At 39.0% G+C, this 21477-nt stretch overlaps 1 protein-coding gene across 5 annotated transcripts; it reads right to left on the reverse strand.

Moving 5' to 3' along the window:
• Window positions 1-3509: 3509 nt before the first annotated feature.
• On the reverse strand, window positions 3510-18318 carry osmr (oncostatin M receptor). 5 transcript variants are annotated; one of them, XM_047380450.1, is made up of 18 exons: window positions 18176-18318; window positions 17951-18096; window positions 15188-15341; window positions 14825-15097; window positions 14292-14421; window positions 13198-13346; window positions 12365-12498; window positions 12144-12285; window positions 11814-11899; window positions 11494-11707; window positions 11027-11212; window positions 10667-10676; window positions 10575-10633; window positions 7490-7645; window positions 7188-7340; window positions 7018-7099; window positions 6847-6931; window positions 3510-3972 (listed from the first exon to the last, which is right to left on the reverse strand). In XM_047380450.1, exons 1-18 carry the CDS (start codon window positions 18261-18263, stop codon window positions 3643-3645), a joined length of 2577 nt encoding a protein of 858 aa, XP_047236406.1. In that variant the 5' UTR covers window positions 18264-18318; the 3' UTR covers window positions 3510-3642. The 5 variants fall into 5 exon arrangements, with proteins under 5 accessions (XP_047236406.1, XP_047236404.1, XP_047236405.1 ...); XM_047380448.1 differs by having other exon boundaries at window positions 10575-10676; window positions 12144-12282; XM_047380449.1 differs by having other exon boundaries at window positions 7036-7099; window positions 10575-10676.
• Between the last annotated feature and the right edge of the window lie 3159 nt (window positions 18319-21477).

Here is a 21477-nt window from a genome sequence, read left to right on the forward strand (position 1 = left end):
TACAGGCACAACATGAACATAATTTATATGTATTACTAAGCACCCCCAAAACAGACTGTCCTGTGGGTTGAAGGGAAATGACCACCCAGGAAAAAAAACTCAAAACAAGAACGCATTTGACAAAATTCTTAAGATTAATAAGGCAACAAAATGATCATAGACTGATTTAAAGTTAGATTACTGATTCACAACCTGAACTTCCTGAGTCAAATTTGAAACTTACGTTATCCTTCATTTTTTTTCTTTTTACACACTGAGCACGGGTTTGTCTTGACTATATCATTCTGTAGTTTTATCACAAAATGTCTTCTGCACCAAATAACTTGATGTTGTAGCAAAGCAGGTTACACTGCCAAATTTACCAGGTAGGTCACACTAAATGAGTTATCTTCAGAAATGTGAGTAACCAGTGACCATTCTACAGTGTAAATCAACTATACCCAGAAAATGATTTATAAAATCATTATAGTCAAAATGAAACCAACATCAGTGAATATGATCATAAGAAGAATCATCTATACTTCTGCATGTAGCCAGTGTGATTTATGACAGAAATTATTCTTAGAGAATAAAAATGAATGCGATTATAAGTCCTGAGAACTGAAAAGATGTCTGCTATTTAGAAAATAAAATACTCTGATCACATCATCATTTTTACACACACAGAAGTAGAAAATACAACTACATGCTCCACATTTACTGAACTTTATTAAAGGTATTTTAGTAGTGTATGAATTGTAATGTTAACTTAGTCACTAACAGAGGAATTACAAACAAACTGAGTGACCCTTTTCTTTTAAACTTTTCTCTTCCAATGCCGTTTCGCATTTGTGTTCTCCAGTGAACTCATTTTAAGAAGAGTACATTCATCTTATTTCATGAATACAAAACACTTAAAAATACTTGCAAAAGTATTCACACACCACATGTTTGAAATATTTCATTGGGATTTTAAGTGATAGACCAATACAAAATAGCATATTCAATTCAGTTTAATTCAAAAGTACTTTATTAATCCCAAAGGGAAATTAAATGTTGCAGTAGTTCATATTATACAGGCTTCTTCAGAGAGCAGATAAACTTTACCAATTTTGCACATTTAGAGACTAAAATGTTTTCCCATTCTTCTTTGCAAAACAGCTTAAATTTAGACATATTGAACCATGAGCATCTATAAACATTTTCAAATCTTAGCATAAATTCTTGGATTTCGGTCTAGACTTTGACTGGTCCATTCTAACACCTAATCATACTTTGAACACATTCTGTTTTTGTTTTGGCTGTACAGGTCCTTCTCAAAATATTAGCATATTGTGATGAAGTTCATTATTTTCCATAATGTCATGATGAAAATTTAACATTCATATATTTTAGATTCATTGCACACTAACTGAAATATTTCAGGTCTTTTATTGTCTTAATACGGATGATTTTGGCATACAGCTCATGAAAACCCAAAATTTCTATCTCACAAAATTAGCATATTTCATCCGACCAATAAAAGAAAAGTGTTTTTAATACAAAAAACGTCAACCTTCAAATAATCATGTACAGTTATGCACTCAATACTTGGTCGGGAATCCTTTGGCAGAAATGACTGCTTCAATGCGGCGTGGCATGGAGGCAATCAGCCTGTGGCACTGCTGAGGTCTTATGGAGGCCCAGGATGCTTCGATAGCGGCCTTTAGCTCATCCAGAGTGTTGGGTCTTGAGTATCTCAACGTTCTCTTCACAATATCCCACAGATTCTCTATGGGGTTCAGGTCAGGAGAGTTGGCAGGCCAATTGAGCACAGTGATACCATGGTCAGTAAACCATTTACCAGTGGTTTTGGCACTGTGAGCAGGTGCCAGGTCGTGCTGAAAAATGAAATCTTCATCTCCATAAAGCTTTTCAGCAGATGGAAGCATGAAGTGCTCCAAAATCTCCTGATAGCTAGCTGCATTGACCCTGCCCTTGATAAAACACAGTGGATCAACACCAGCAGCTGACACGGCACCCCAGACCATCACTGACTGTGGGTACTTGACACTGGACTTCTGGCATTTTGGCATTTCCTTCTCCCCAGTCTTCCTCCAGACTCTGGCACCTTGATTTCTGAATGACATGCAGAATTTGCTTTCATCCGAAAAAAGTACTTTGGACCACTGAGCAACAGTCCAGTGCTGCTTCTCTGTCGCCCAGGTCAGGTGCTTCTGCCGCTGTTTCTGGTTCAAAAGTGGCTTGACCTGGGGAATGCAGCACCTGTAGCCCATTTCCTGCACACGCCTGTGCACGGTGGCTCTGGATGTTTCTACTCCAGACTCAGTCCACTGCTTCCGCAGGTCCCCCAAGGTCTGGAATCGGCCCTTCTCCACAATCTTCCTCAGGGTCCATACTTCCTCTTCTCGTTGTGCAGCGTTTTCTGCCACACTTTTTCCTTCCCACAGACTTCCCACTGAGGTGCCTTGATACAGCACTCTGGGAACAGCCTGTTCGTTCTTTCTGTGTCTTACCCTCTTGCTTGAGGGTGTCAATAGTGGCCTTCTGGACAGCAGTCAGGTCGGCAGTCTTACCCATGATTGGGGTTTTGAGTGATGAACCAGGCTGGGAGTTTTAAAGGCCTCAGGAATCTTTTGCAGGTGTTTAGAGTTAACTCGTTGATTCAGATGATTAGGTTCATAGCTCGTTTAGAGACCCTTTTAATGATATGCTAATTTTGTGAGATAGGAATTTTGGGTTTTCATGAGCTGTATGCCAAAATCCTCCGTATTAAGACAATAAAAGACCTGAAATATTTCAGTTAGTGTGCAATGAATCTAAAATATATGAATGTTAAATTTTCATCATTACATTATGGAAAATAATGAACTTTATCTCAATATGCTAATATTTTGAGAAGGACCTGTATGTTGAGGAGGAGGAGAGTGACTCAAGTTTAAGTCTTTTTGCAGCCTTCAATGGGTTTTCTTCCTGGGCTGTCCTGTTTTTAACCTCCAGCTGACCCTGCAGAAGAAAAGCACCCCTGCAACACAATGTTGACATCACCGTGTTTTGGAATGGGGATGTTGTGTTTAGGATGGTGCACAGTCTTAGTTTTCTTCCTACACAGTGTTTTGTTTTTAACCATACACAGTCTCCTAGCCTCTTCTTCTTCTTTGGTTAATACTCTTTTTGCCCAATCTTTTATTTTATATGGACTACAGTGTCTTGCTAGGTTGTGCCATACTCCATGTTGACATGATTGATTGAACAGTGCTCTCTGAGATGTCCAAAGTTTGGGATTTTGTTTTATAACCCAGTCTTACTTAAACATCTTCACAACTTTATCCCTGACCTATATATTGTATTATGATCTTCACCTTCAACCTTCATGAGGCTGTTTGTTCATTAACGTTCTCTATCCTCTGAGGCCTTCACAGAACATCTGTATTTATGCTGTATTGACCAATTAGGTGACTGCTCAAGGCAGCCGCATGCACTGGATGTTATGTACTGTAGGTGTAACATAGTAAGGGGTTAACATGAAATACATTTTTTATTTTTATTTGTAAGAATTTTTAAGAACCATTTGTAATTTTGTTCATAACAGCTCATCCAGTTTTTGAGGCTGTTTCAGCTAATCTTCACCTTACATCTGCCGTACTTCATAATTTCACAATTTCACAATTTCTCAAAGCTGGATCTGATTTCAGTAAACTCGACTTCTTGTGGCTCAGCGATCATGCTCAGATAGCTTTTGTTTGCAATGCACATTATTTGCTGATGGATTGGTCTTTCACAGAGCAGGACAGTAGACTGAGGGCAGTAGCCTGTTTGGAGTGGGACGCAGGAAGGAGGAAGAGATGGCTGGAAAGCAGGAGAGCACATTGTGTTTGTATGCTCAGGGGTCCTTAGAATTGTGCTTTCATGCCACAAAGGTTTGATGTGCATGACTTCAATGTCACAGCCTATGCACTCTTCCACTTTATGAGACTGTAGCTTCTGATCAATCTGAGCAAAGAGGAGTAAAATAAGTCAGTTAAATTAACAAGTTTAGATATATGCAAAATACACAGAAGTCAAAAACATTTCTAAACCTAACTAAACCTAAAACTAACAAATCTACATTTTTTGTTTGTTTTTTCTGTCAACTTTAATAAAACAAACAAGCAATGAAACACAAAACATAGGCCTGCATGAGTAACCTGGAATCATTTTTAACCAGCGTGTGTGCCAGAATTGGGTATGAAAGAAGAAAAGATCGCTTCGTTATTCAAAGCAAGGATAAACTGAGTCATTCAAAAGGTCAAACAAACATTCTCAAACTGGGTTACCGCTAAAAAACTAGAAACATTTTTTATTTTCATAACATAAAAGCTATTCAATTACATCATGAATGGATAAAGATCTTGTGATATTTAGTTAGGTTTTTGAGTTTTCCACTTAGACGTCATAGGAAAAAAGATAGCATCTTTTTTCCTGTTATGGTGCGTTCACACCAAACGAGGATTCTGCGAATTTTTCGCCTCATTTTTGTGCTTTTGCCCGCTTGACATTCCGCGCGAACTCCACGTTGGCATTTGGCAACAAGCGGCAACGCTTCGCCGTGTCATCAAATAGGAGGAGTTTCCATCTGCTGCTTGCTGGTTTCAACTGAACATGGCGGACATGGATTTCACGGATAATCACGATGTTTTACCTGTGGAGAGTCGAAAAACGCCGCCGACGTCAACGTCCCTGGGTTTACCGTATTCTTCAGGGACGGGAACAGTTCGAAGATTACCACCACTTACTCCAGGAGCTGCGTCTGGATGACGGTCGATTTCAGCGGTACTTCCGTCTATCCAGGACCCAGTTCGAAGATCTGCTGCCCTGCGTTGGGAGACGAATCGGCCTCCGGGACGCCAACTACCGGCGACCGCAGTGAAGCCAGCCCGAAGCTGGACACCGGACACTCAAGCTCCGCGGAGCCAGCGGCATCCAGCCCACGGCCGATCCGAGTCAGGCACCCAGATTTCGGCTAGCTGCTCTCTGTTGCTCCCTCTTCTGACGTGCTGTGGTTCACCAAGGACCGTCAATAAGTTTCCGAACCAAACAATCGTGGAAAATCTGAGTGCCCGAATCGGATCAACCGTGAGCTAGATGCCGCTAACTCCGCGGAGCTCGAACATCCAACTTCAAATTAACTTCACCGCGGTTTACCGGCGCTGTATCCCCGCTGCTGAACGCCTGTCCATCTGTCTTCGGTCAGTAAATAAATCTCAGCTCAGTAAAAAAAAACTGCCGATTTTTAATGTCCACATCTCCTAAATATCTTATATTTAGGAGATGTCGTCTAGGTAAAAGTAATTAGTTGAATTATACAATTCTGGCTTGCCACACACCGCCACTATGATCTGGTCCTCCATCTTCACTGACAACTGCTTCTTCTCCGCTACGGTCCTTCACCCTACGTCACAGCCACATCCAGTCCCTGATTGGTTGACGCGACGCGAATTTAGGAAAAAGTTCCTATTTTTCAACTCGTCCATCGCTCTCGCTCCGCTCCCGCTTCGCTTCTATTGGCGCGCTTTCCGCACCGCGCCCTCCGTATGTGTCCTGCGCACCGCGCCGCTCCGCTCCTGAACGCGCCTCTACATAGGGATAACATGTAGGTGGCCGCACCTTTCGCAGAAACCGCGTTCGGTGTCAACGCACCATTAGGACACAATTAATTCGTTCATAAGCAATGTTTTAATGCACATAATTAAGCAAAAAAACAAAAAACAAATCAGACCAAGGTTGAGCTTTGGCCACAAAAACAATAACAGTTTCAAACAAGAAAGTGTCGCTACATTCATGCTCAGTATGAGGGATTGCTGCAAAGTCAATGCAAGCGACTGTCCACTGTCTCTACATGCTCATCCAGGAGGAGTGAATGCTGCAGTCACTGACTGGATGCAATCTGCTGAGTTTCCTTAGAAAACTTTTTAACCAATTTGAATAATACACTGACTCCGACTGCACCGTTTGATAATTAGGATCAATCTGTATGATTCAATTGAAACAAATTTTTAAAGTGCCTTGAGACGACATTTGTTGTGAATTGGCGCTATATAAATAAAACTGAATTAAACTAAATTGAATTGAAACATAATAAAAAAGCTGTCAAGTACAGAGGTTGTAACACCGTGCTGTGTGGCTATTTTGGTGAATGGAATGTAAATATTTATATTTTACCTTCTCAAATTAACAGAAAGATGGTTGGATGTTTAGTCAACTGGGTCTTCCAACAGGACATTTATCAAAAACACAACTGGTCTGATCGTGGAATGTATGAAGGTGGCTAAAAGTGAACATTTCAAAAGCCAGGACCTCAACTATACGGAGAATTTGTGGACTATGCTTAAAATTTGGAGTTGTTGCAAGAAACCATTCTGTCAATGACCACAACCTTATTCTGCCAAGAAGTGTGGTCGCATATCCAGCCAGAATTGTATCAAAAAATTGCTTATGGATCTGAAAAGTGTGTAATTGACCTGCAACTCTCTGGAGGATTTCGGACCTAATTGAAAATCCTGAATAAATTCAAACTTGTTTGACTTGTTCTTGTTTTAAAAAAAATCATGTAGTTTCTTGTATACTCAATACAACCTAATTTTAGAATTATAACCCCAAACCTCATTTTAGATCATAACAAGTGCAGGTAAATGTCTGACCAGAACTGGGGATCCTATGGTTACATTTTTGAAACAGCTTCTTGAAAGATGTTCTTGACCTTTCATAACTTTGTATATTTTATTATATTTATTTAAACATCCAAAATAGATAATCATCTTTCATCTTGAGAAGATGTAAGACACATATGTTTGAGCTAAATAAATTTGATCTATTTGTTATCCATACCTCATTCAAGAAGCTTTCAAACTCAGGAGTTTTGATGTTCATACCAGCAGGATAGGCAAATATCTTCTTCAACACATTCTTCAGCCTGCAGGGAAACAAACAATATCCATGTTTTCTGAATAATTAAAACATAACAATTCTGAAGTATATCTAAAAAATCCCAACACCCACAGTATTCTTTGTGGCCACAGCAGAGCGGTGCAGCCAAGAAGTAGTAGAATGGGAGTCAGGATCTTTGTCAAGTGGGAAAAATCTGCAGGGGAATCAAATAAAGATTTGCTTTTACACTAAACAAAGTTGAGAAATTCAAGCTTAAGTGATGTGTTTTCATTCATACTCACAGTTTGTTTTGGTCCTGATGGTAATACTGGCAGGTAATCCGGGCCCGACTTTAGTCAGAGCACTCACAGAGCAGACGTATTCCTGGTGCTGCTGCAGACCCTCGATGGTTAGAGACTTTTGCCGGGGGTCGCCCACGGACACATTGAATAAAACTAGGTAGACACAAAATTTTGTTTATCTGAGATTATTGCAAATGATCAAACTGAATTAGACGCATTAATGTTTAGCACAGTCCACGTCTAACTCAAGATGAGCGTCAAACTTTCTAAAAGTTTTCCTCAGAACTTAGTTGCAGTTTCACCTGGAGCTGTATCCGATTGCACTTTCTGCACTGTTACCAGGTAACCAGTGATGAATGCAGGCTGAGCTGCATCCTCTTCATCGTAGTGCCACTCCAGGGTTACAGATGCATGTGTACTTTTAACAAGTTTGATTAGACTTGGGTACTTCACAGACCCTGCCGAAATGGAGATGGTTTGATGAAGATAAGCAGAATTGATAAGAATCACAGTAATAAACAGGAAGCAGTGATGCAACTTTCAAAGAAGACGCTAAACTTTCTGATGGTTTTGCTGAACTGAGACTCATTTTTGTCCCCAAAGTTCACATGAATAGAAATAAGTTTTCATTGTTTGCTTTATGAAGTAAAAATGTCAGCATTTATAGGAACATTTTGTTTTGTCTTCATAGATCTCTACTTTTGGTCATAGAGATATGGTGCTGCACAGAAGATCCAACAGACCTGACACACACCTCAAAAATAAAGATAAAACCAAAAAGGTGCTAAAATGCTAACGGAACATAATAAAGGTTTCTGGGGTAAATTTGAAAAACTTTACTATTTGCTCCATGTTTTGAATGCACCTTCTGCAGCATTTCATGAAATCGATTGCATTTAATATACTGTAAGCAATGAATGCACTTCCATCAAGTTAAGCAGATGTAAACAGTTTGCACCTTTTTTGTGTCAGCCCCAACTACAGCAGATGCAGAGAAATACAAAGACAGACAAAAACATGTCCTCACTGACAGCACCAGGTCCTGACCTGAGGATTTATTAGCAACATCTGGATGTTTTACATGGCGTTTGTAAATTGGTAGGTGATGTAGAGGTTTTAATGCACTGCTGCGGATTGTAAAATATGATGAAATGATTGCTCCCTTGCTCCCAGCATTGATTAAAGTAAAAAATGTATATATATTGGATTTTAACAACAATTACATGAAGTCTAAATGAATAATGTACTGCACTACAGGGGTTGGACAATGAAACTGAAACACCTGGTTTTAGACCACAATAATTTATTAGTATGGTGTAGGGCCTCCTTTTGCGGCCAATACAGCGTTAATTCGTCTTGGGAATGACATATACAAGTCCTGCACAGTGGTCAGAGGGATTTTAAGTCATTCTTCTTGCAGGATAGTGGCCAGGTCACTACATGATACTGGTGGAGGAAAACATTTCCTGACTCGCTCCTCCAAAACACCCCAAAGTGGCTCAATAATATTTAGATCTGGTGACTGTGCAGGCCATGGGAGATGTTCAACTTCACTTTCATGTTCATCAAACCAATCTTTCACCAGTCTTGTTGTGTGTATTGGTGCATTGTCATCCTGATACACGGCACCGCCTTCAGGATACAATGTTTGAACCATTGGATACACATGGTCCTCAAGAATGGTTCGGTAGTCCTTGGCAGTGACGCGCCCATCTAGCACAAATATTGGGCCAAGGGAATGCCATGATATGGCAGCCCAAACCATCACTGATCCACCCCCATGCTTCACTCTGGGCATGCAAGAGTCTGGGTGGTACGCTTCTTTGGGGCTTCTCCACACCGTAACTCTCCCGGATGTGGGGAAAACAGTAAAGGTGGACTCATCAGAGAACAATACATGTTTCACATTGTCCACAGCCCAAGATTTGTGCTCCTTGCACCATTGAAACCGACGTTTGGCATTGGCATGAGTGACCAAACGTTTGGCTATAGCAGCCCGGCCGTGTATATTGACCCTATGGAGCTCCCGACGGACAGTTCTGGTGGAAACAGGAGTGTTGAGGTGCACATTTAATTCTGCCGTGATTTGGGCAGCCGTGGTTTTATGTTTTTTGGATACAATCCGGGTTAGCACCTGATCATCCCTTTCAGAACGCTTCCTCTTGCGTCCACAGTTAATCCTGTTGGATGTGGTTCATCCTTCTTGGTGGTATGCTGACATTACCCTGGATACCGTGGTTCTTGATACATCACAAAGACTTGCTGTCTTGGTCACAGATGCACCAGCAAGATGTGCACCAACAATTTGTCCTCTTTTGAACTCTGATATGTCACCCATAATGTTGTGTGCATTTCAATATTTTGAGCAAAACTGTGCTCTTACCCTGCTAATTGAACCTTCACACTCTGCTCTTACTGGTGTAATGTGCAATCAATGAAGACTGGCTACCAGGCTGGTCCAATTTAGCCATGAAACCTCCCACACTAAAATGACACGTGTTTCAGTTTCATTGTCCAACTCCTGTAATTTGTGATATATGGTTTGAATAAAAAAGAAATACATGTGTTCTGTTGATAGTAATTACGTCCTAGTTTTTTATTTGATTTGATTGGGGCACAAAAAGTCTTCTGTTTCTGTAATGGGGAGCTGGATGTTGCGGGTCTTCACTCCACCCTCAGTGCGACAGCAGAGCAGGAAGAATATTCCTCATCGCGCCTTAACCACAATGTACAATGAAGGTGGATCTTTTCTGAATAGTTACTTTAAGTGAATTGTGTTTAAAAACCTCTGCAGGTTAAGCCCCATCTATTAGAGCATTCCGCAGTCTTTAAGCTTGTAATCTGGATTTTGAACACAGAATCTAATTTGGAGAAATATTTTGCAAACAAGGAAACAATCTGAAGAGAAGAGAAGTATCTGGCAGCTTTCAGGAGATTGTGTATATTTCATATAATCTGAGTGTCGCAAAAAGCACTGGTCTCTAAGAATCTGAAGCAATTTGTTTTGGCTGTAACATTTATAAAAAATAAAACATAAATATGGATGGATTTTACCCAAAATGTATGTATATTACTGCAACTAAATGTGGAAAAATTGCATCAGTGCAGAGAAACACTTTTACCCAGTCTCTCTTATTTAAGAGCCGACCTTCCTTTGGGTGCCAGCTGCTTTTTCAGGCTAATTATGTTTTAATGAATAATTACGGTAAAATAATCCTGTCATATTTTTGATTCAGAAAGTACATTTTATTACAATTTTGTAGCGTATTATTTATTTTTGTTAAGTCCGCGTTCTTCTAAAAATAAGACTTGTCATCAGACAGGCAAAAATAAAAACTTAAAAACTTAAGAAAAGCAAACATCTCATTTTCCATTGAAAAGACTCACTGAGCTCCTGGGTGTATCCAGTCTGTATCTCCAGTAGTTTGTCTCCATGTTCTGTGCATCCATAAATATTGAATGAATACCTGCAACCTGATTTGAAATGTCCTGCAAAAAATCAAACAAGCGCAGTCACTGTAATAAAATTTGCGTCTCAACTTAGGAACAAAAGTTCAGAAGCTGCCTTAAAACTATGAGTAAAATCAAGTTTAGATCTATATGGTCTCAACTCTGGCAAGCTAACAACAGTCGGGGCGATTTACAACTATAAGTTTGACATTGTAAAACTTATTACATTTTGTGTAAAAAAACTCATTGTAACAAGTGGAATTAAGGAGATAAGTGCATTTAATGCACATATAATGCATTTAAGGGGGCTGTTAATTTTAACAGTGTAGAAATTACAATAAACATCCAAGTTAAGGGGAAAAAAAATACTAATAAACAGAAAGACTTGCCTGGAGGTAGGAACAAAGTATTATTTCCTTTTGGCACTTTAATCCACTGCAGAGTGCAGGACGCAGAGCCTCCCAGGATGCACCACTCAACAGTGTAACCACAGGTGACTGAGGTCCGCTCATCCCACCACAGACTAAAACCTCCAGCTGAGGTTTTGTTCAGGCTTTTCTTTAACAGAGGGATTTCTGAACAGACATAGAAGTAAGTCATTTACTTTCTAAACATCTAAGCAGCTTATTTCAGTGCATCATGCTGTGAACAAAAATATCAACACAAGGGTTGCTTTTTAACAACCCAAAATAGAGTGCATTCATAAAAAAAATTTATTTTACAATTTAATCCTTCATACAATCTTGAAGCTACAACAGGTTAACATGAACAAAAACATGGTGGATCATTTATTTAAAAATCAAATTTAGCCATCGTTTCACAGAGAAAAATCCTCAAAAATGTATGAGAACCTCACCTGAGTTGTCTTTCGGTAGGATGGTGATGTGGGCAGGGATGGAGGATCCATTGTTGAGAACAGCTTGAACGGTAAAGTTGCACTTTTTGGGACCGATTGAGATGTCCGCCTGGCTCTGTCTGCTATCCATCGGCTCTGTCAGGGTTTGACCTTCCTGTGACCACTTGACTGTGTAAGCTTGAATCTTCACTGTGGTGGCTCTACCGAAAACATGCTGGGGAAATATTGCATCCCTGAGGTTTAAAACTGTTCAGAAGATGAAGTTTGGGTGTAATTATTGGGTTACAATTATTTGTGGTAAATTAACAAAAATAACGTACAGGTTTCCATAGGAGAGTAACGCGACGAATGTCTGAATCAGATCTGTAATCAATTCTCCTCCATAGGTCCAAGGTTACCAGTGGGCCTGTTCAAGACAGGGTATTATTTGTTAGAAAAAGTGTACACTTTCCATAGACTTAAGTCTAAAATAAATAAATAAAGAGTTGCTTAAGCTCAACTCTTTATTTCCCCTAAACAGCAAGTATATCAAGGAAAAAATATAGTAAAATAATATTTGCTAATTGATTAATTGGCTACTTGTAGGTGAATCAGAATTCCTTAGGTTTTGACTTGACTAGATGAGTAAGAAACTTTGATTTAAAGCTTACAGGTTGTGAATAATACTGGCCAAGTCCATTTTCCCCAGAGTCTCCCATTGACAGAACACCGTGCCTTTGCAGAGTAACCCATGTTTGGATGCAGGCCTTCCAGGCGGACTTTGCAGAGTCCATTCTCACTCCTTAAAGTCTGCTGTTGCAAATACTCACAGTTAAAACAAAATCTGCATTAAAATCTCCAGCTATACAGAGGTTAGACAAGTGGAAATTACCTTACTGATGGTTTCTGTATCTACAGAAACCTGGCAAAGGAAGTTGTTCTGAGTCAGGTTCCCCAGTACAGTCCAGGACAGGCTGACTTCTGTCACCTCAGGGATCACCCTGTCCCACTCCAACACAGGGGACACTGCACATATTTTATAAGCCCATCTTCAGCTGCAGCAACAATCAAAACAACAACTCCACCAATTCATGTAAACATGTTTATGTTTTTGCTGTTTATTTATTAGCAAAGATGTGTAAATAACCTGAAAATATTTTTCTAACCTGTTTTGTAACCTGTGTGCATTGTGGAGACGTGGACTCGGGTTCTCGCCCTCCTTGCCTTGTTCGTTACAGTTGAGCATTACCTTGAAGCCAGTAAATGACTTATGAAGATCACCACATCTTAGCCCTATTTCAACTGTATGTTCTCTTGCATTTTGCATTTTTAAGAGTGGTTTGGAGTAATAGCCCCCTGTGTCTTGTCATCATACAGCCCAGGGAAACAGGAAGTCATAGATCACTAATTAAAAGGTACTTGAATCTGAGAGCAAAGTCATAAAATTACATTAATTTTACAGGAACTGTTAGGGGTATGTAAGTGTGGCATTGGCGCCAGCCCATTATTTCCTAACATTGGAGTTACTTCCTGTCTGAATAAATGTCCTCAGATTAAAGGTTAGATGTTTCTGAATGTGTCAGTGTGAAATGATGCTACTGTGATAAAATATGAATTTATTTAATCTCTACCAAGGATGTCAATACATAAAGAGATTTCTGTAGAATAAGACCACCATAGTGCTGTTTGTTTCCTGTTTGGTTCACATATTTAATGATGCACAACCTCTGTCAGAGATGTTGAAGCTGTAGGTTGCCATTTCCTCTCCCAGCTGGTCCTTCACTTCCACTCGGATGTTGTATTCCTGCCGCTGTGGCACAGCTGGGAAAATACAAGATGAGGACTGACAAGGGATGGGAGCCTGGTCTGTGTTTCTGTTTATTGAAATAACATACAAGCACAGAAAAAAAAATATTCTAAACAGCCGTTTGTGAAGCACAATATGAATAATCATGTTTGTAGCTTTATGGCACCGTTTCTGAAGTCCTGGTTTTGCATTTCAGAAAGTATGAATATAAATAAAATGTGAAATTTGTATCCTGCACTTGGTCTTTGGGATGTACTGTGCACAAGCCTTGAGTCATTGCTTGGATTTCTCATTTTCTTTGGAAAAAGCCAGACTTATCTTTAATCTTTTAAAAGTCTCATAAACTTCTTTTTTGGGCTTTTTCACTCATTTACCAGCATTTTTATTATTACTACCACTAATAATTCTAATAATAATAATAATAATAAGTTTGCAGGTGCCTTTCAGGACACTCAAGGTCGCCAGACAAAAACAAAGACATAAACCACAGAACTAAAAAAAACTGAAAATGTACATTGAAATAGAAGACTTCAAAGAAACAAAAATACTATTTTTGTTTAATCACTTAAGCCTGACACTTTTTTGTCCACATTGCCCTGTTTTCTTATGTATTTAGCACCAACTACAGAATTTTCTTTCATGGTCAGCTACAAGGCCTGTCAAGAAAATGATTTTAACAGCATATATATAGTCCAAAGAAAAACTGTCACAAATCTTCAGAAAGTCTGAAGAACTATTGATGAAGACAACTTTCAAAAATTGCAACAAAACCCATTTGGAAGCATAAAACAAAGACGCTTTGGGTTCAATTCCACACTTTATCCCTAAAACTTTGGAAGCAGTTCGTTCCAAAAACTAGAAATGCCAGAGCAGAAAACATTTGTATTAAAATGAATAAAGATCTCCAAAGAACCATTTTGTCTGTATAGCCTGAACACAGCATAAAAAACACCTGCATTTTCATACTGCACCACATTTATTTATGGAATTAATGGCTGTTGGGTGTGCTTACTCAATGTGGAGAGTTTGTGTCTGATTGTTGCGGTCATACTGGTCTCGTTTCCTGCCTGGGTCCCAGCTACACCTGATGTTTATCATGTCTGAGGTTGTACAGCTCAAGTTTCTGGGCCTTTGGGGAGGAACTGCAAGAAACAAAAACTAAGATGTTAAAGCTCATGTTAAAAATACTTTCAGATATCTTAAAAAATAATATAATAAAATTAAATAATATAATAGGTTGCCTTGCAACAAGAATTTCCCGAGTTTAAATCCATGAAGAAAGGTTCTCTGGGTTCTCTGTGGGTACTTGGGCTTTCTACCACAGTCCAAAAACACCTGTTAGGTTAATTGGTGACTCTTAATTGACCTTATGTCTGAGTGTGAGCATGCATTGTTGTTTATTATGTGTGTTTGTGTTGTGCTCCGACAAACTGGGCACCTATCCAGGGTGTAATGTGCCTCTCATCCCCTGGACCACCAGGTCCATGTGACCCTGGATTAAGTGGGTATAGACAATGTGTAGATGGATTCATGTTATGAACTTACAGCTGACAGATTTTCCCACAGAGCTGGTCTTTCCTGCTGAATCAGTGCAGGTGACTGACAGTATTTTGATGAGGTTGGTTGGGATTGCCAGATTGGATACTAAAATAGCCTTAACCCCATCTCCAATGTTCAAAAGAGGGTATGGCATGTCCTTAAAGGTGATGCTTGTGATGTTTACACCCACAGGGGCAACACAGCAGAACATGACATTACTTCCCTCCTTCAGTACCGATTGAGAAGGAAATATCTTGAACTTATCCCTTGCTTTGGTTCCTAAAACACAGATGGAACATTTTAGTGCAGCTGAAAAAAAAACATCGAACATTTTTCTTATTTTGTTTGATCCTAATCATATCAGCCCACCATGGTTGGTTATCCAGTTGCTCCAAGGACTCGGGCCAGTTTGGTGACAAAAACTTCGCATTCTGACTGAGTGATCGACACACTCCAGAGGCAAATCAGAGAGCCATGTCCAAGTGTACTGAGCTGAGTCCCCTGCAGATATGCTCACATTTCTCTGGGTTAAAAAAAATGACTTGTAGTTTATCATAGAGGGATCAACAAAATGGGAAAAATAATATTTGATCATTATTGCCAACAATAATGGAGAAAAAACACAATGCATACAAGATAACACAGTGTCTAGCAAAACTATTCACACCCCTTAAGCTTTTAAGTCTTTGTCACATTAAAACAACAGACGTTATTGTATTCTATTGGGATTAAACATGCTAAACAACACAAAATAGCTCATAAATTAGCTTAAGCTCATTCAGCGTTGGTGGTCTGTTAGCATACATTTTGAAGTTCAGCATTTTCTGACTTTGAGTGGGTCATGATCTAAACTAGTGCAATGTTGCTCTGGCCATATGTTTAGAGCCATTGCCCTGCTGAAACTGAAGCCTTTTCCAGGATTGCCTGTTATTTAGTGGCATCCATTAACTCTGATGGCCAGGTTCCCTGTTGCTGCTGAAGAAAGGGCAAGTAAAATATTCATGCTTGGTCATGTCACTATCAACTACTGTTTAACACCTTGGTCACAGACAAACACAACTATATTAAAACTGTTGGAAGTTGTGAGTAAACACACTAATTATTGGACAGGAAACCATTGCAGTATCACTACTGCGCAATATTACAAAAGCATTACTTATTAAGCTTGTAGAACTTTAGAAAATATAAATTATGAATAATTTTGTTATGAAAAATCATTCACAGTCTTTCATTTTCTCCTCTGATCTCCTCCACTTAATATAGCAATGTAAGTTTAATAAAAAGTATGTTTAAAGCCTGCTTTTACCACTACTTTTAATCTGACAAATAAGCCTCATCAGAGTGCATATTATAATTTATTGAGTATGACTGTATATTTTTTCTTGCTGTCTTTACTGCCCAAGGATGGAAGATCAGTAACTGGAAAACATTATTCATTATCTGTTGCTTCTTCGTCTGTTTGTGCTGCTGTATCTATTTAAAATGGACTTAAGTTCATCTGAAAAAAAAAAAAAAAAAGTCCATCTGAAAAATTCTAAAAGCAACCCCTTAGCATGATACTGCCACCACTATGTTTTATCATGGGGACGGTAAGTTCAGGATGATGTGCAGTGTTACTTTTAATGAACACAAAATGTCTCAACTGACTTGAGCACTTTCTTCCACAGGTTTGCGTTCTCCTACAAAATCCATGGCAAACTTTAAACCGAATTGGTTATAGCTTTCTTTTAACATGTACTTTCTCCTTCCTACTTTTACATTAGGCCAGATTTGAACAACAAAAATTTGTCCTTTCAACAGATTTTTCCACCTGATTTGTGGATGTCGGCAGCTCCTCCAGTTAATGCTCTCCTTGCCCAGTTTGTCACTTTTGTGCGCAGGTCTGCCTTGGTAGATTAACAGTTTTGCCACACTCTGTTTTATGATTTTACTCTGCCTTAAAGTTCTCAACAACTTTATCTCTAAAATGACTGCTGTCTTCCTTGTTTTTCAGTTCATACTGAGATTAAAGTAGACACAGGTGTACTCTATTTAACAATAAGATTACTTTCGAAGGCAACCTCTTAGTATTGGATTTTATTTATTGGTATCAGACTAAAGGGGGTTGAATACATATGCACAAGTGGTGCAGTGGGTTAGTGGTAAGAGAGCAGGGCATTTGCGTCATGGAGAGGCCAGAAATCAATTATCAATGTCAGATACTCCTGATTGTAATGGTTATTGAGCACATCTGTCCACAGAATCAATGCATTCATTTCCATCGGCTGAAACCACTATTGTCAAGATTAAAGAGATGTCAAAGGGAAAATGATAGATTTGTACAAGGCAGTGATGAGCTCTAAGACCATCAGCATGAAGCTCCATGATGGGCTTGGTGACAACTGTTGGTGCAATTATTGAGTAATGGAGTAAATATAAAATCAATATCAATTGCTTTCAGTCTGAAGCTTTATTTAAGGACTTGTTGTCATGAGGATGATTGTGAGAAAGGTAAGGGATCAACCAACCGTAGAATTGGAAAAGCTTCTTCATGATCTGAAAGCAGTTGAGACCACAATCAGCAAAAACACCACTGGTAACACAGTTTGTTGTAATGGAGTAAAATAAGTTAGTAGCCACCTCTAATAAAAGATTCATTCTGAAGTTATACAGGGGGTCATTGTGTTTTTTTAGATGTCCCAGGGGGGTCATCTAGGGTTGAACATGGAAGTGGAAGCATTATGTTTTAGGGCATATTAGAGGTTGTTCTTGTCTTTGCAAGTTTAACAAACTTTTAATTTCAGCTGGTAAATGATTAATTACCCCACTGCACGGAGATAAGATAAAACAACACAGGGAAAATATCTGCTACGTTAAAAAAACATGAAAGTTGCCATCACAAAACAAAAATGCTCGTGAAAGTTAAATTTGCTACCGTATGGACCACTATTCTGCAGATTTGTTTAAAATGTTATAGTGAAACCAATAGTGTGCTTCTCTAACAGAAAAGGTTTTTATAGAAAGGGGTTTTACTGGAACATGTAGTAGTAGATTGTTGTTTCTTTGTCTAACTGAATGAAAATTAATAAAGTATTATTTACAACTACGGATGTAGCCAAAGTTGAGGCAACTCTACCTTTCCCACATACTCACATTGTAAATAATAGTGTGATTTTCAGTACGGCTGATCTGGATCTCATAAACATCCCTCTCTGAGGCTCCTTGGTTCCTCGGCCAACTCACCCCAAGGCTTTGTTTGTCACTAAAATGACTAATGTTTGGTGTTGGTGGTAGAGAACCTGGCCAAACATTAAAATACAGCTCTTAAAAGGTAAAGAAAGGAGTTTTTTAAAAACTACATCAATAAACCTAACTTACCAGAGTCCCCGAATCCCTCAGTCTGAGAGTCAGAAAATAAAAAACACAAGCCAAGCAAGTTAGTGCAGAATAACCTGAAGTTTCTCATCCTCTTAACTAAAAAAAACAGAGTGGGACTCTGGCCGCTGACTACAAACACTAACAGGAAGCCTCTCGAGTCAAAGTGAAATAGCAGTTTGCCTGCAGTGAGTAATGGGATATTGCGAAATGTAGCACAGGAACTCATGAGGGGTGTGTAACTTTTAAACGGATGCTGAAATAAGGCAAAATACACTGAAATAGATGTTTGACACAATAGTTTTATATACACAGTATTATGACACATACAGTTCTGGTCAGAGGTTTTCATGCAGTCGCCATGGGCATGAATGTCATTCATTTTTGCTAGTTAATGATTTTTTTAAACCATTCTTTTTCAGTGTGAAATGACTGTACAACATTCAACTTTTAAAAACAAGCAAGTTTGAATTGATTGTGGAGTTTTACAAAATTTTGGTTGACCAGTCTTCTTTGTAGAATTGGTAGGGTTCGTTTAAAATGGTTCGTTTTCTGCACAGACCTGACGTTTTAACATATTCCAAACATTTATAATATTTTATAACTTTTTAAGCTCATAGGTTTGGGGAGGTCATTCCAGAAGCTTTATATTATCTTGCTTTAAAGTTTGAAACCAATTTTGATATGTATTTGGGATAATTGTTCTGTTAGAACACCAAGCTGTGTCTAAGTATCAAATATATGACCCAAACTGGCACAACCAGAAGAAAGAATAATAGCTAAGATGATCAACAACCTCAGGCACCACCAAGGCACAAGCAGGTTATTAAACAGAAGATGCTAGAACATCAGCATGACTGTCAACAGTGAAGAGGGTCTTAACATAATTATGGACAGAAAGGGTGTCAGGCAAAAAAAGAAGCTTCTTGCATAAAAATAGACACCCTTCCATATGGAAAAGCCAAATGCCTTCTGGACAAAGACTTCACAGTTTTTACACAACAAAAGAAATTCTGTGGAGGAGACACTCTCTGACAGGCATGGTGGTGGCAGCATCATGGTGTGGGGCTGTTTTGCTGCGAGTTATACTGGTTACATCATACAGAGTGGGTTAAACCTCTTTATACTCTAACTTCACCTCATTTCAACAACTAGATGGTAGAAACTTGGACACAACAGAAGGACAATGATCCCATACAGACATCATAACTGGTTTTGAACTTCTTTAAGCACCCCAACATATGGAGTATGCCTAAAAGCTCCCCAATTAACCGGAAACCTACTAATTCTGCTAGTAAACGTCATCAAACGTCCAGCCAGTTTCACCAGAACCTTGTAGTGGGCAAAAAATGAAAAAAATAAACAACCTGTGGGGATGAGGCGCAACTTGCTGTGACATTTAACCAAGCATTATTTGGGTTGTACTGGGGCGTTTGGTGCATTTTTGTATCTTGTGCCGGTCGGAAAAACGACAGTGACAGCCCATATACTTATAAAAGGCAGTTAAAGTTGTGGGGAATAAACTATTTATTAGCACTTTTAACAGTTTGTATCTCTTTAAACCAGTATCGAACATAGTTTTGTACATTTATATGTGAACATGTCTCTTAAATTCCAAATTGAGAGGAATCATTGTTATTAACCTGCACTAGTAACAGTAGGTGGGACCATAACTGGCAAATCCCACTGATTTCCCATTTACAACTAGAACTTGCTCTAAATGAAATGAATTTATATAGCGCTTTTGTAGTCATTCTGACCACTCAAAGCACTTTACACTAGATGTGCATTTACTCAGTCACACAGACAGGAACACGTTCATACATCAATGCACAATCGGTAGGCAGCTTGGAGTTAGATAACTTTCAGATTGCAAGATGACTCTATCCACTGAGCCACAGTCGCCCTCAGGTGAAATGTCATTGACAAATTTGAACTTTGAGACAAATTGAACACATGACAGGTACATACAGTATTTGGGCATGTATGTATAATTCTGACCCGGTGTGGATTTGAAAAATATTAACAATAAATTCAAAGTTGCTCACCCAGTTTTTGTTTTCTTAAATCACTGAAACTATAAAATTAAAAGTTAAAATTATGGTGGCATTCATGCCGCTGATGAGGGCATATAAACCTCTAACCCGAGAGATTACAAGATGAGACATTTCAGAACAAAATATTGTTAAAATTGAGGTTGCATGTAGCGATCTATGTCAAATAAATTATAAGATAAACAATTATTTTTACATCAAAAATACAGCTCCAGCAAAATTTTGGCACTTCAGAGAAAATAAAAAAACGAGGAATATAGGTTCCTTTTAAAACACAGTGTGCATAGGTAGCTTTTTCATAAAAATAAACACATTAAATACATAAGTATATATATACACACACACACACACTGCCTGGCCAAAAAAAAAAAGTCGCCACCTAGATTTAACTAAGCAAATAGGTACGATCCTCCCATTTCATAATTACTGCAAAGGCGATTATGTTTTAGCTGGCAAGAAGTTATTTAACCCCAACTGGTGCAATGAGTTGCTTCTCATTTCTTAAATAACCATGTTGAAAGACATAACCCGTGGTCGTGGAAAAGATGTCAGTCTGTTTCAGAAGGGTCAAATCACTGGCATGCATCAAGCAGAGTAAACATCTAAGGAGATTGCAGAAAATACCAAAATTGGGTTAAGAACTGTCCAACGCATTATTAAAAACTGGAAGGATAGTGGGAACCCATCATCTTCAAGGAAGGACGTTTGGTGAAATCAAATCAAAGAAAAACAACAGTGGAACTCCGGCCTATGTTTAATAGTGAAAGTAAGAGCATTTCCACACGCACAGTGCGAAGGGAACTCAAGAGATTGGGACTGAACAGCTGTGCAGCCTTAAGAAAACCACTAATCAGTGAGGCTAACTGGAAAAAAAGGCTTCAATTTGCTAGGGAGCATAAAGATTGGACTCTGGAGCAATGGAAGAAGGTCATATAGTCTGATGAGTCCAGATTTACCCTGTTCCAGAGTGATGGGGGCATCAGGGTAAGAACAGAGGCAGGTGAAGTGATGCACCCATCATGCCTAGTACCTACTGTACAAGCCTGTGGGGGCAGCGCTATGATCTGGGGTTGCTGCAGGTGGTCAGGTCTGGGTTCAGCAACAGAATGTGTTCAAAGAATGAGGTCAGCTGACTACCTGAATATACTGAATGACCAGGTTATTCCATCAGTGGATTTTTTTCTTCCCTGATGGCACGGGCATATTCCAAAATGGCAATGCCAGGATTCATCAGGATTGAATTGTGAAAGA

Source organism: Girardinichthys multiradiatus, chromosome 12, assembly GCF_021462225.1.
Source record: "Girardinichthys multiradiatus isolate DD_20200921_A chromosome 12, DD_fGirMul_XY1, whole genome shotgun sequence".
In the NCBI taxonomy this organism is placed as follows: Eukaryota; Metazoa; Chordata; class Actinopteri; order Cyprinodontiformes; family Goodeidae; genus Girardinichthys; species Girardinichthys multiradiatus.